This window comes from Hesperophylax consimilis, chromosome 20, assembly GCF_061612785.1.
Source record: "Hesperophylax consimilis isolate HC1 chromosome 20, BYU_Hcon_1.0, whole genome shotgun sequence".
Taxonomy (NCBI): domain Eukaryota; kingdom Metazoa; phylum Arthropoda; class Insecta; order Trichoptera; family Limnephilidae; genus Hesperophylax; species Hesperophylax consimilis.
In genome coordinates, this window is record NC_142855.1 from 15,041,589 (window position 1) to 15,056,573 (window position 14,985).

General features: G+C 37.7%; 2 protein-coding genes across 2 annotated transcripts in view; both read right to left on the minus strand.

Annotated features, from left to right (window-relative positions):
* Positions 1 to 5,438: 5,438 nt before the first annotated feature.
* The window catches only part of LOC149414159 (uncharacterized), a 60,451-nt gene continuing 50,904 nt past the window's right edge, over positions 5,439 to 14,985 (minus strand). The window contains exon 8 of the transcript XR_016303986.1: positions 5,439 to 6,140. The gene's annotated coding sequence lies outside the window, so the exon portion shown is untranslated. The remainder of the gene's footprint in view (positions 6,141 to 14,985) is intronic.
* On the minus strand, positions 6,685 to 12,108 carry LOC149414160 (uncharacterized). The gene is made up of 3 exons (XM_089643870.1): positions 12,032 to 12,108; positions 11,541 to 11,673; positions 6,685 to 8,260 (listed from the first exon to the last, which is right to left on the minus strand). The coding sequence occupies exons 1-3, from the start codon at positions 12,106 to 12,108 to the stop codon at positions 7,013 to 7,015; spliced, it is 1,458 nt and encodes a 485-aa protein (XP_089499996.1). The 3' UTR covers positions 6,685 to 7,012.

Genomic DNA, 14,985 nt, shown 5'->3' on the forward strand with positions numbered 1-14,985 from the left:
CAGTTTTGTTTCATTTATAATAAAGTAGTTGACGTGTGCCGGGGATGTGAATGGTTAGGAGTAAGGTTTGACTTCTAGTGTACTGGAATACTAGGTAAATTTTTAAGCTGGAAATAATATTATTGTAAAGAATTCCTCGAATTCTTCTACCATTCACTTCCACGTCATGCATTCACCTTATGCCCCGTTCTTCGTTCATCACATTTGCCATATTTTACCACACATATGTATTTGATTAATTTCATCATTCTATATCTTCCTCGGCCAGCACCAACTCTTTGTATAGGGTTTTCCAATAAGAGGTGTTATTTTGATATTCAAAGAAAAATGCCATTTTTTAATATAAATGATCGAATGTTTATTTAATTATAAAGAGGAAGGTATGCCGTTAATAGTGAAAAATAACATCAGTCAAATGAGCACCACGACCACGCCTACAGGACCATATCCTTTTCATGAAATTTTCCATAACCAAATCGCAAAGTGGCTGCCTTATGTCCTCGATAGCCTCACGAATTCCATCTTTGAGGTCTTGAATCGACGCTGGGCTGTTGGCGTAGACCTTCTCTTTCACGTGGCCCCAAAGGAAGAAGTCGCAAGATCTCGGTGGCCAATTGTGATCACCTCTTCGAGAGATAACACGGTCCGGAAACTTTTCCCGTAAAAGATCAATGGTTTCGTTGCTTGTGTGGCGCGTAGCGCCGTCTTGTTGAAAGTGAACGTTGTCCAGATCAATACCACCCAATTCCGGCCATAAAAAATCATTTTATGGCCGGAATTAAATACACATAACACCTCTTATTGGAAAACCCTATACCATTCAATAACAATACTGTACGATGACGCCATAATTGCGTCACCGTAGTTTGGGGCAGAGAAATGCGTGTTATCATTTCTAATTGTAACACATAAAGTAATCGCTAGATTTCTGCATTTACCAGGTTTGGTTTGATGTCCAGCGGGGCACGCATTTGGGAAGAACGTTCGATTAAGTCACCCCTTTTCACATGAACTATGCACGCAATCGGCGAGCATGTGCTACGAATAATGAGATTTAACGGCGGTTTTTTTCGACAGTCTTTTGTCGATGATGGTTGAATTGTTACTAGCTGCACTTTTTCCTCGGTGCGTGCCGTTCCATGTACAAAAATCAAGTGCGGAGTTTGAATTTCTGCCATATGGTCGGTGGGAGCAGAACAAAACTGGATAATGACAAGAAAAATGACAAACAAGTAAGATTCTGGAACGAATTAAGCACATTATTAGAGGTTCCACTGTATATGACGGTTAACATAAAATGAAGTAGGTAAGTATTTAAGTACCAAGTTAAAAATTTTATGATATCTGAGGAAATTTTGGTTTTGATTTAATAATTAACCCTTCAGGCCTCTGACATTTTTACCATTACATTTGGTGATGATCTGGATTATAAGGGGGTATTTCACTATCTCTGATTATGTTCTGACTAAGCACTAATCCGCGGATTAGTCATTTTTTCGTTTTCACTATATCTGAATAACGCTAACGCTCGGGTTAAAGTTCGATTTGACTAATCAGTGCTCGAACCTCACGTTAGGCGCTATTCCTCGAATCAAAGATGGCGTCAAAACATTCCGAGTTTGACAGCGGAGAAGTGAGTCGAATTTTGTTGCGAATTATTATGGATACCGAGGTTTTTGATTTACAGAAGCAGGTGAAAGGGCGGCGATGCGAAGGCCGCGAGTTTTAAGAGCTCGAATGAATTTGAATGCTTGTATGATCCATCCTGAATTATTTGATTGTGTTCAAAATAAGAAACAATGTATTAATTCGACACGAATCTATCTAAAATGACCTGATAATCAACATAACATAACCATACAAATGCACACTTTGCGGTGTGCGGACTGTGATGCATGACAGCCGTAGCAGTAGATGGAGTAACTGCAAACATTTTGCGATGTTGCCAGACTATTTCGAGTGTTATCTATCCGGAAGCTCGGCAACAATGGTGAAACGGTCGCCGTTGAATAACGAAGTTATTCTGATCTTTAAAGCCAGCCAACGGCAAGCTAGTCAGATATTTAGCCCGACATAGTGAAATACCCCCTAAGTCACACAGATCATCAGGGGATTAAATAATTCCCTATGAAAAAATGGGTTGATTACGAAATTCACTCTGCAGGCAGCGTAGCAAATTATCATCCAGCCACCAAATACATAATACGAACTCACCGAATATATCACTCTCATTGAGATTGGCAGCAATTCCTTATCCTCAAGGAATTATATAATTATCTCCAAATTCGGCAGCGGACGGCAATCAGCACAATAAAAATTGCATTCGCACCATAAAATGAGTTGTGTAATTTCTATACCCGCTATATCAACTTTCATTGATTTGGAGAAAACCGCAAAAAACTGTCACATGTCTAGCATACATAAGAAATTGCATTACAATTTTTTATATAATGAATTGGAGTAATAACATTTCGAAAAGCATTTATTTTTCTACATATGTCTAACAATAATTAAGTAATTTCGATAAATAAAATGGATAAAGCGGATTTTGATACTCACTTCGTGATATAGAGGCTTTTGAAAGTCAACTGAGCCGACATGGCGGGTTTAGAAACACACGCGTAGATCATTTTGACACACGAGCGTGGCGTCAGAGCGGCGGCCATATTGTATTTTGGCAAAATAACCGCTTGTGATTGGTTGAATCCGATATAGCGCGTTTTGGTTAAACTCAACTTTCTGTTTTTAGTAACTTTCTGTATGATATAGCGGATTTGGTTTCTCACTCGCAGTTTTAACATGGTTTTTGGTCGTGATAAGGAGGGTTTTGAAACTCAATTTTAGGCTCCTCTTGTTGCTCGCAAAAATGTGAACAAGATGTCATACTCAGATCATTTTTTCAAAAAATCGGATATAGCGGGTATAGAAATTATAGGATTCAAATAATGATCTGTCACGACAAGCTCTCAAGAGAGTAGAATTTAGAATATTTGAATTAACACATTGTAATTCAAAAACTGCCACTTTCTTGTGACAAAAATATTTTAATTTCATTGTCACTCACCTGCAGAGCAAAATCTATACAATAACTGACCGGAGATGTCGATAATGTCCACTATTTTTAATTTTCAAATTTTAAGTCTACTGCTTCTCCGACATTCCTTGATGATGTCAGAAAGTCGGGAGAATTTGAGTGTATTTCTGCTTATCAAATGTAAATCCAAATAAATGGGATATTATTACATAACTGTTTTTGGTGAAATACACTGTCAAATTTTATTAGGTACTACAAATCAACATATAATTTTTTAAATATTAAATATTTTGAAAACAAACATGGCTCACCTACGTTTTTTCGTCTAAAAACTGGTCTAAAATTAATGATAATGAAAAAAATAAACACATTTAATTAAACAAATGTATTATAAACATTACTGCCACCTCACTTTTTTGTTGTTTCATATAAAAATAATAAATAAAAAATTCACAAAGTTTCATAAATTTATCTCTAAATTGCAGCCGAAACCTTTGGTTTCATAGATGTGTATGGTTTAATTATTCTGTGGTTAACCTTTCCTTTATCTGTGGTGTGTATTTACTACACATTGCTTCTAATAACTTTAATAACTCTATAAATATAATAAATCTGGGTTCAGATTTTAGGTATTCCTCCGTTATACATTTATGCACTGAATTAAAAAATAATATTTTACATAGTTTTCAAATTAAATTAAAATCAGAGTTTTTTGTTAAAAATCGGAAACAAATACACCAATACAATCAACCGTGTGACAATGCTACGCGAAGAGTGTGCGAGGAAATGACACGCTATTGATGTCCCGCTTTAGTTCGCTATGCGGGATCATGAGAAATCCACACATCCGCAGTTGTATTTTGATTTAGACCATCGATACCTACGACCGCATAGCTGTGTGTGTGCTAGCCGCCAGCCAGTCGGTCGCGGAACGTCGTTAGATGTGGACCTCTCGCACGTTTTCAGCAATTAAATTACAATTATTATCACTTTTGATATAATATTTTTTTGATATTAAATCGCTTATTTTGAGATGTATATTAAGGCGATGCACTACGTCGTGTAATATTTTAAATCGAGCCGCTATCAATAACGCCCCTTACGTAGATAGCAATAAGGTTTAAATTCCCGCTTAACACCATCCGCCAGTTTTGATTTATGCAAGAAAAAAACATGGCCAAAAAGTGCCTTTTATTTTATTTTGTGGATGTTCAGGCATAATTTTTAAAGTTTTTTCCGATAATTTTATAAATAACTTAATTTGCCACATTATACAATAAAATCATAACCGAAAATGGGTTCATAAGTAGGAGATTTTGAACTTTAAAGCAGTTTTCATAGGCCTTATTCATTATTTTTTTCTGGGCTTATAAAAAGACTTATCTAAAAAATACTCAATTATTTCAAAGGCCAAGATGTATTCTACTCGCAGTATTTAATTAAAGCATCTGAAACATTTCTAGGCAACCAAATTTTCAAACCAAACACACATGATTTTGCATTACTACGTATAGCATCGCCTTAATTACACAGCACAGGAACTCGTGGATTTTTTTAGCACAGTAAGGGAAAGGTTCTAATTGCATTGTATTTTTTTAATCTTATTTATGAAGACGCAAGGGGAGTAATAAATTAATTACAAATTCTTATAAAAATATAATTTTATTTTTTAGTACATACATTTCGTAAAACAGCATCAATTTTATAAATAATCTGATTCCGGTAAGAAAAATAATTAAGTAACACATTCTAGAATTATCTATTTACAATAATATAATATTTAATGATGAAAACAAAAAAAAAACAGCACGCATTGAGTCTATAGCGCGCAGATTGACTCAAAAATTTATACAGGGTGTATCGGCACTAACCCGACAAACTTTAACCAGCTATTCCTTAGCACATTTGGAGTAAAAAATGTTATGGGCACTTTGCTGTCCGGTAGCATTTTTTTTTCAATTAAAAACAATTTAAAATTTCCACACTACATCACTGTCATTTGCATTGCTTTTCGTGTTCAACAGCTGTTATAAGCAAGTATGTCGAAAAGCGTCTTCGCTCTTTCGCACACACTAAATAATAATACTTAAAAATGAGACGAATGGTGCCGTGCCATTTCGTTGTGATTGTAAAAGCGCGCCAATATAGGTACACACGTGCATTATTCAACGGAATTCGAATAAAATATTGCCAGACGGGTTTTCAAACTTTGACAAAGGATAAAACAGTGATGACATGTGGTGAAAATATGAATAATAAATTTTTTATTAAAAAAAAAAGTTACCGGACAGAAAAGTGCCAGTAAGATTTTTTACTCCAAATGTGCTAAGGAATAGCTGGTTAAAGTTTGTCGGGTACGTGCCGATACACCCTGTATATATTATTATTATTATTTGTATGTGGATACCGTAGTGTCTCAAATGCTCCCAGCCGTCTGGATCTGAGGGAGGGGAAGGAGATAGGGAAGTAACTGACTATTCAGATCTAGTCACCAAACACGATAGCTAAAGTGATTTTCAAGCAATCTTTTGATTCTGAACAGTGGTCTTTTACGATAAATTATCACAATGATAATTGATCACATCTTTAAAAAGTTATATAAAGTCATGGAAAGTGATGAAACAAAAACTTTATTAACTGGATTAAGTAGGTTAGGTTTAAATTTTTTTTTTTTTCATTGTTTCTTTGACTTTATATCACTTTTTAAAGGTGTGTTGAATTGTCACTGTGTTGAGTTATCATGGAACCCTCTGGGAAAGGTGAAGGATTCCAATTAAAAGTCGATTCTAGCTCCGTTTGAGCTATTTTTCATAGTTAATGTTATCTTTGGGAATGCTGTGTGGAGGGTCTTATTATGGGCAAGGAGTGAATCTAGGTCTCGAAGATACCCAACTTCTAAAAGGGAGAAATCAGAGAGGCTGGCAATTCATTCCATAGCAGAGATGTTGAACACAGAGCGGGTCATAAAAACAACCCATTCGCACCCACCTGAGGAAAATCAATTCCCCCTATGTCATCTTTGGGGATGTGTGGAGGTTTGTCGAGAAGAGTTTAAAGGGTCTCTCAACCGACGTCTTCTGATCCGTCCCCAAAACCTCGGACAAACCTCACCTCACGAACCGGAACACACCTGTCAAGTCCCCGGCCGCAGCTTACCTACGGCAGAGGTGTCGGTTATGCAACGAATGGTGTCCGGGGCGGCGGTATCACCCGCTTGTTGTGCATCAGTTTATAGATTGAATCAGGTCCGTTTTAAAATTATCTACACGGGGATTTGATTAAAAAAAGTTTTTGCTTTTTTAGGTGAGACTCCTAGGTTCAAGAATGAATTACGACATTTTAAAAAATGAACAATTTCAATAGAAGCGAGGGAATAATGTGATTCGACTCCTAGGCCCTAGACAGGCCTAGAATTTTTGTTTGTGTACATTGTAAATAATAATGGGTGTCTCAGAATGTTTTTCGTTCCAATCGATTATTGCCAATGCCATTATGAACCGAACTTTTTTGGCTCCAGAAATGCAAAATCAGATTGGCCACAATTGCAACCCTCGTTAGCTGCTCTTCACAATTTATTCCCTGAAAGAGTAATTAATCGCCGAGGACACGTCAACTGGCCATCGATGATAACGTAATTAAAACGAGTGTGAACACGTTATGGTGGTTTATTTTTAAGAAAAACATTCTGAGACACCTTGCATGTTTTCGCTGCCAAACTAGATGACAATGTTTCTCTTTTGATGATTGAACAGGAGCAGAGCATAATAATTCATAACAAAATTGCATAACTAACTTAAAATCGGCAATTTTTGGGACTACGATCGTCTCCATGATATTTTTTATATTTGATATTTTTTAGAATATTGGATCAATGTCATCAGAAGTGCGGAACAACAACATTAACACACTTCTCTTCCTTCGGTCAATCTCATCTCGGAGTCGGAGGACCGGAACTCGTCTATAAAGCATGTATCGTGCTCATTCGTCCCAAACCCACTGCACCATGAGCGTTGGCTTTTCTTCCACTTCTGGAACTTCATTGCTCTCGGTCGGTTCATCCACGTTCTTATCCGGAGGGTGCTTCAACTTGTGCTTGGCCAACTGGCGCGGCTCCAAACACGAATACTCGCACTCGTCGCACGGGATGCGCGGTCCCTCGTGCAAACGAACGTGCCGTTTTAACCCTTCGGTCGTCTTACACTTGAACCCGCACAACGTGCACAGGTACGGCTTGGCGTCCGAGTGGGTCACCAAATGCCGGGCTAACGTGTCTTTCTTTCTGAAACGCAGCGGACACGAAGTACAAGGATAAGGGCGAAGGTCGGAATGCTTCCTAAAATGCGTCCGGAGATCGGCAGCACGTACGCTCGCAAATGGACACAACTTACACGCAAACGGTCTCTGACCTGAATGTATCAATTTATGTTTATACACATCCGTTTTACGCTTGAAAGTTAAGTTGCAATCGTCACACGAGAACGGGCGCTCTTCCGAATGCGACACTTGATGTTTTAAAAGATTCCTGTTGGTTTTAAACGATAAATTGCAAACGTCACACGGATATTCTAAATTGTCATCATCGTTGTTAGTCGGACGCACGCGTTTAATCAAAACATCGTGCTCCGTTACGCGATGTGTCGTCAGTTCCGCTCTCGTATCGAACACGCTGTCACAATGATTACATATGAGCGGCTTATCGTGGTTTTCTAGATGTTTTTTAATCGTTGTTGCGTTTTTTGTGGTGAAATTGCAGCGTTCGCACTTGAATTTGTCGTGTTCTTCGTGCGATTCTTTATGTTGTTTTAAGTGTTTGAGTCTTCTGAAGCATTTGCCGCAAGTTTCGCAGGTGTACATTCGTGTATCATTGTGCATTCGCTTGTGGACATTGAGATCTCTCAAGTATCGGGAGCTGTATTGGCATTCGTCGCAAGCGTAAGGTTTGACGGTGTTGTGGATGAGCTTATGCAGACGGAGTTTGTAGGAGTTTCGGCAGGCGAAGCCGCACTCTTCACACAGGAATGGTTTTTCCTGGTGGGTGGTGAGGTGCTCCCGAAGAGAGGCGCAGCTGAGGGTGGTGAAGGGACACTCGCGGCAGGCGTACAGGCCGCCCTCGCGTTTGTACTTCATGCGGGGTTTGGTCAGCATCTCCGACTCCGACGCGCCGGATGCTCTATCGTCATTTTCGTCTTTGACGAAATCAGCTTCATTGAAGCCGTCGGGTTCATACTGAAAAAGAAAAGTTAATTAGAATTTACAATGCATTATACATGGTGTCGGGAAACTAGTGGTGCAAGCGGGAAATTGGTGAATCTACATCACATTTGGAATCGATTTTGGAATTGGATTGATTTCGAGTAAATCAAGTCCAATTTTGAATTTTGAAAAAGGCCGGTTGCTAGGGGGTTAAAATTTTTTGGAACCCTCCGCCGAAAAATATTTAAAAAAAAGATGTAAACGCTCAAATCGAATAGGTTTTTTGGGTTCTCTGTGATGTGGATTTGTTTTTGTTTATAGTGTGTTATATTACTTATAGTATTCGGGGTGCGCAGCAGAAAACTGTTTTTGACACAAAAGAAGAAGCAAACATCCATTTTTTTCTATATTTATATAAAGAAGAGAATGTCTGTGGCAGGTGGGCATGATGTGAATTTGATTTTTATACAAATTTACAGTTTTATTACGAATTTATGCAAACTTGTCCTTTAAACAAGAGGAAGTTCACTGTTTACATCAGATTTCGAAAACTTAATTTATTCCTACCCCTTAACCTCTTGAAAGCCAGAGTATCTTTAACCTTTCCTCATCTGTGGTGTGTATTTACTACACATTGCTTCTAATAACTTTAATAACTCTATAAATATAATAAATTCTGGGTTCAGATTTTAGGTATTCCTCCGTTATACATTTATGCACTGAATTAAAAAAATAATATTTTACGTAGTTTTCGAATTCAATTAAAAATCAGAGATTTTTGTTAAAAATCGGGAACAAATACACCAATACAATCAACCGTGTGACACTGTTATGCGAAGAGTGTGCGAGGAAATGACACGCTATTGATGTCCCGCTTTAGTTCACTATGCGGGAACATGAGAAATCCACACGTCCGCAGTTGTATTTTGATTTAGACCATTGATACCTACGACCGCATAGCTGTGTGTGTGCCAGCCGCCAGCCAGTTGGTCGCGGACCGTCGTTAGATGTGGACCCCTCGCACGTTTTTTTAGCATTTGCCGATGGTTTTTTCATGTTTTCAGCAATTAAATTACAATTATTATCACTTTTGATATAAAATATAATAAACATAAGCGATTAGCTATGAATATTTATATTTTTCCAATATTAAATCATTTTAAATAATTGACAAAACAGCACCGGAACGCGTGGATTTTTTTTAGCACAATAAGGGAAAGGTTAAGGATACTTTTATAAGGTCTCTGGCATATTCTGTCAGAAGGTCAGATTATTCTGTTAGAAGGTCACAGTATTTCCGCTTTGGGGCCGTTCAAGTATTACGTAAGCAGATTTATTACAATTATTTACCCCCTCTTCCCCCTTGTCACCAAAAGTAAGCAAAGCTCTTACCCCCCCCCTCCCATGCTTACGTAAAAATTGGTACCTATATGCATTTTTCTGTTAATGTATTCGGTTTTTTTATTGATTCATAAGCAGCACTTATAAAATAGACTTAGGATAGAGGACTTTAATGCACATAATATTCATTTAAACAAACTTTATTGACACAGTGGGAATCCCGAATATGTAATCGGTTTTCAAACATAGACAATGTGTAAAAAAAAATAACTACTGCTGAGCAGTGCTGACGTAATCACATTTCGACCCCCCCACCCCCCCATGTCATCAAAAATAAGCAAAGCAAAGACCCCCCTGCCCCCCTATAGTGCTTACATAATACTTGAACGGCCCCTTTGCAATAAACTAAAAATAATGGAATATTTCTGAACTAAAGAAATATGTGATGAAGTACGTTTTCAAATTTCTTATTAGAAACTAGCTGACGTGTAACCGGCGTTTCCTGAAGTTATAATAATAATTGGATAACTTGAATAACTTAATCCTTAGAAGATATCCTGCAGACTTTTCTGTAGGCTTATTTAAGACATATTTTATTATTTTGATGTATCTCATAAGGTTTGGCGAGAGTTAGTAATGTAAGCGCCTGAAAATTTGTTTTACCACTTGATTACAAAACATCGACTTTTCTTCACTTTCTATAAATATAATATGCATGCATTATATAGGTAAACCTTCCAGAAGAAATTCTCTAAATGATGGTGAAAATCCTATCAAAATCCGTTGCGTAGTTTAGAAATACTAAGCGCCCAAACAGACAGACGCGGATAGCGTATTTGTTTCATATGATAACAAATTACCCTCAGGGGTTCAATAATCATTTCTCTTGTTGTGTTCCCACAAACAGTTCTCCAACTCGTCGTGGAAGGAGATTATGAAGAATAAGTTCTTTGTGTTAAATCAGGGATTTATTAAATACTTGGCGTATTACAAGAGTGACTTCGATGGTCGACCTAACTAGGAGCTGGCTAAATGAGATCTGCAAACACCATGTTTGTGTGGAAGCAGCCTAACTGGCCCTGGCGACTACTGACTACTGCTGCCATCTTGTGGACTTCCAAGCAAGCTCTTTGCACTGCCATCTATGAGTGCATCTGTGAATCTCTTAGCTAACTCACTTCCCAACAATTATATACTATATTTATAAATATTAAATTATGTGGTAAGAAGTTACAATTTACAAAAACATATATACAGGGTGTATCGGCAAGTACCCGACAAACTTTAACCAGCTATTCCTCAGCACATTTGGAGTAAAAAATGTTATGGGCACTTTGCTGTCCGGTAACATTTTTTTTCCATTAAAAACAAAAAATAAATAAAAAATCCACACTCCGTCACTGTCATTTGCATTGTTTCTCGTGTTCAACAGCTGTTATTAGCAAGTGTGTCAAAAAGTGTCCTCGCTCTTTCGTACACACTAAATAATAATAGTTAAAAATGAGACGAATGGTGCCGTGCCATTTCGTTGTGATTGTAAAAGCGCGCCAACGTAGGTACGTTCGTACATTATTCAACAATACTCGAACAAAATATTGCCAGACGGGTTTTCAAACTTTGACAAAGGATAAAACATTGGCGACATGTGGTGAAAATATGAATAGTAAATTTTTTATTAAAAAAAAATGTTACCGGACAGCAAAGTGCACATAACATTTTTTACTCCAAATGTGCTAAGGAATAGCTGGTTAAAGTTTGTCGGGTACGTGCTGATACACCCTGTATAAGTTATGAGGAAAATAGAATCAGATGGTGTGTGGAGAAAATTTTGCATTGGCACACCAAGAATTAAAGCAGAATTAAAAAATAAGAGAATAATTACCGTCTACATCTGATTTTGAAAAACTCTCTAAAATTATTTCAGCTTGAAATAATTGATCAAATAAGTACCTAACTACAGATGTAGACGTACCATATTGTAGACATTTCCTCGTACCATGTTGTAGGAGTTGTTGGATGCCACCACCAGGATGATGTCTCCATCTTCGCAGGAGATCATATCGGCTTCTTCCTTCAGGGTCAGCGGTCTGGACTCCTCTTCTCTCCTGCAAACATCAAACAACAACAGCAACTTAGTTTAATACTTTCATTCTTTAATTATTTCATTGGTGTTTTGGGGAACTGGTAAGACGACAATGAAAGATGATAGTTGTGTTGTGTCACAGGGTTTATTTTGAGTCTTCACTGGTGAAAACGTGGAGTCTTCCGGGTACTCCAGTGTGAACGAGGTAGCCGAAGGTGCGATGGACCTGGTCGGCAGATATACGGGAGATGCAGGCCGGTGACGATGCCGCGGGGCCGAGGCAGACCGGTGAGGTGTCGCAGGGTCTAGGCGTGTGAGGTCAGCGCTGGCCAGGAATGATAGCAGGGGCCAGTGCGCTGATGTAATCCCGAGGAGTCCACCATAAATTGTAGTCCGTGCAGAGCCGGGTGTAGGTGATGGTCCGGTAGCAGCGCGATGAAGAAACAGCGGGAGACATAGCGGCCGACTACTCAGTACGCAGCAAGCGGTCGCAGCACACGCTTGTTGGTCACTCGTAAAACTGCTAATTAATGACTGACTGAGTACATCTCGGCACGCCTCGTTATATAGCCGCCCGATGCTTTGAGAACATTCAGACCTTGTAGGTAGAAACTCCGAACGCTCGCATTGCGTCTAGAGTATTCCCTCTACAATGCGTTTTGCATTGGCGAGCGTTCCAGAATATTCTCGTAGCATCGCTACAGTGTAATGGTCAAACACCGAGGTTTTACTGTGAAATTGGGATGGCGGAATTGACATAATGCATTATCTACATCGACTAAAACAGGGCGTGTAGATTTTAAAATTATCTCGCAGCCGAAAGATGAGAAGAATCATTGCTTTTTATTTATTGTTAGTCTACACGGTGCTTTGTCTTCCAGCATGTTCGTCTCAACGCTCACTACTAAAGATCATTTTTCAAACAATTATAAATATAATATTTTAAGTAGGGGCACTCACGAACTTTATCATTAACAATCTAACCAGCTAAATTAAGATTGCAAAAATACACACACCTTGTCTTTGAGGCGTCGTATCAATAAAAGTAATAATTGATCTCACATTTCTTTGTAGCAAAATGTCACGCAACAAATTACAACAATGTACAGGATCAGCAGTCCCTGTACAGTACGCACAGGTTCTGAGAGGCTAACCTGACTCTGGCTTGGATGGAACCACCGTGCCTAAGCCGGCCACTTAGAGTTACACCAAGCATATGAAATCGAAGGCATGTTGGAAAGAATGTTGTCCATTGAAGGAGACTATAACATGATCATAATAAATTAAAGGAATACCATTGGCAGTGCCTTGCGTTAATTACACAATAATTAATATTGGGATTACCCAGCAATCAATCTTGAAATGATTGCTGGGAAAAACTTTACTAATAATATAAAATTAGTCATTTAAAAGCTAAATTGTCATTAATCTGAGAAACCCTGGCGTCACAAATATGCCTGATAACGGTATTAATAAAATTAAGTGCTTTTCAAATCAATTTGTTGACCCAACTATATGCATTTCTCCGTTTAACTTATGTTCCTGCATTCTTGCACCCAACTACCTGTCCCTGTCTGATAGTGTGGAGTACCTACGTACATACACGAGAAACATTGCATCAAATTTACTGTGCATTACCAGTCTGTTAACCACTCAGAACATTAGAACGTCAAAAGACGTAAATATGATAATAGCGGTCAAGACATTAGAACGTCTTTTCACGTAAACGCGCGAGATTTTACAAAAATCGATTTATTTCCATCACTAGTATACGGATTGCCATGATTTAAAAAACAGAGTATCGATAATGAATAACGCTACGCGTCTGTATTCAAGAATATCTATGGAACGTAGAGTTGCATTATCTAAGCCGATTGAATCTATCATCTTGTTCGTTCATAATTTATTGCGTTAATAAATAATTTATTAAAAATATTTTAGTTTGAACGGTTAATATTTTGAGGTGACTAATAGTTTTTAATTATATTTCTTCAATATATAAAGTGTTATTTCTTTATGATACTCAGAAAAAAGTACATTTTTCAAAGCTTTGAAATAATTGTAAGCGATTTTTACATATTTTTGACGTTTTCATAAAATGTATATTTAGAAACGCAAATATTTACAAATATTACAACACAATGCGATAGTGGATTTCATAATCTTTCCAAAACATTTTTTAGAATGAGGCTACGTTTCCCAAAACGTGAGTTATGAAGCTTTTAGCAAAACTCGTAAATAACACAAAAATTATCACGTTTTGACAGTTCTCAAAGGAACACATAGTAGATAAAAGTCTTTGTCTGAGAGGTTAAGAAAACCGGTGCAGTGAACATGTTCAGTATGTTTAATTCGAGTCTACATAATACGTAAGCTTGTGCAGTGATAAGTAGAATCCCTTTCCAATTCTAACTGTTAACCACAGCTACACCAATAGTTGTGTCAAATATTGATTATATTCCACAATAAAACCACAAATTGATTTGCATACAATATCAATAAAAGTGTGTTGTGGATGTAAGCTGTCCTCGTTCTACCGGTATTTTAGTGGAAGATGCTCTGAGGAACTAGCATCATTCATCCCTTTGCTACCGGCCACAATCAGAAAATATGCCAAATTCACACCCAACATTTGTAGACTGTTGACATTTGCCACAGGACAATGGATCATTTTTGTGTTCAGATCGATTCACAGATCGGCTGTCGAACGATTTGCTGGCTTCTGTGTTTCCTCCTTCCTACAACATAAGTCTCTTAAAGAACCAGGTTCACTCCTTTCTTTCCTCAAAGAGACCCTCCACACAGCAATCCCAAATTTGACTCTCGAGGGAAAAAAATTGTTGAAAAATCTCCATTTTAAAATACATATATTTGAATTTCACCTTTGCTTTTGTGAATTAATGTAAATATTGGAAGAGGAAATTAATCTACTTCTCGACATCAGATCGAGCTAAAACTCGGCAGATAGGCTAGTTGTCGACGACGATGAATTCTATGAACTTTTGGTGGTAATTATGCACACACACGCGGACAATTCGACATTACACCAATTAACACAAGCAATAAATTTCAGTCTTATCCAATTGGGATTTGTCTCGGATGGTAGAGTTGTCGACTTCAGCTCTTGGGTAGGAAGGTTCAATCCAATTTTTTGAAAAGAATTTCAAAAGAACGCTAATTTTTACAAGTTGATTTTTTATTTCCTTCTAAAGAAATCGATTAAACGTTTTCAAATAACGAGAGATCATTTCTTTGAACAGATAATCAATTTCGTTGGCCTATCTGGGACCTAGGAGTCAAAAGACCATTGGCCAATCTAATATTGGAATTGTGA

Excerpts from the sequence above, each read along its gene's own strand:
- LOC149414160 (XM_089643870.1), bottom strand. The coding sequence starts at position 12,108 with ATGTCTCCCGCTGTTTCTTCATCGCGCTGCTACCGGACCATCACCTAC. Across the intron at positions 11,674-12,031 it reads TGCACGGACTACAATTTATG|GAGAGAAGAGGAGTCCAGAC; the intron begins GTGGACTCCTCG and ends TGATGTTTGCAG. Across the intron at positions 8,261-11,540 it reads GAGGAAATGTCTACAATATG|TATGAACCCGACGGCTTCAA; the intron begins GTACGTCTACAT and ends TTTCTTTTTCAG.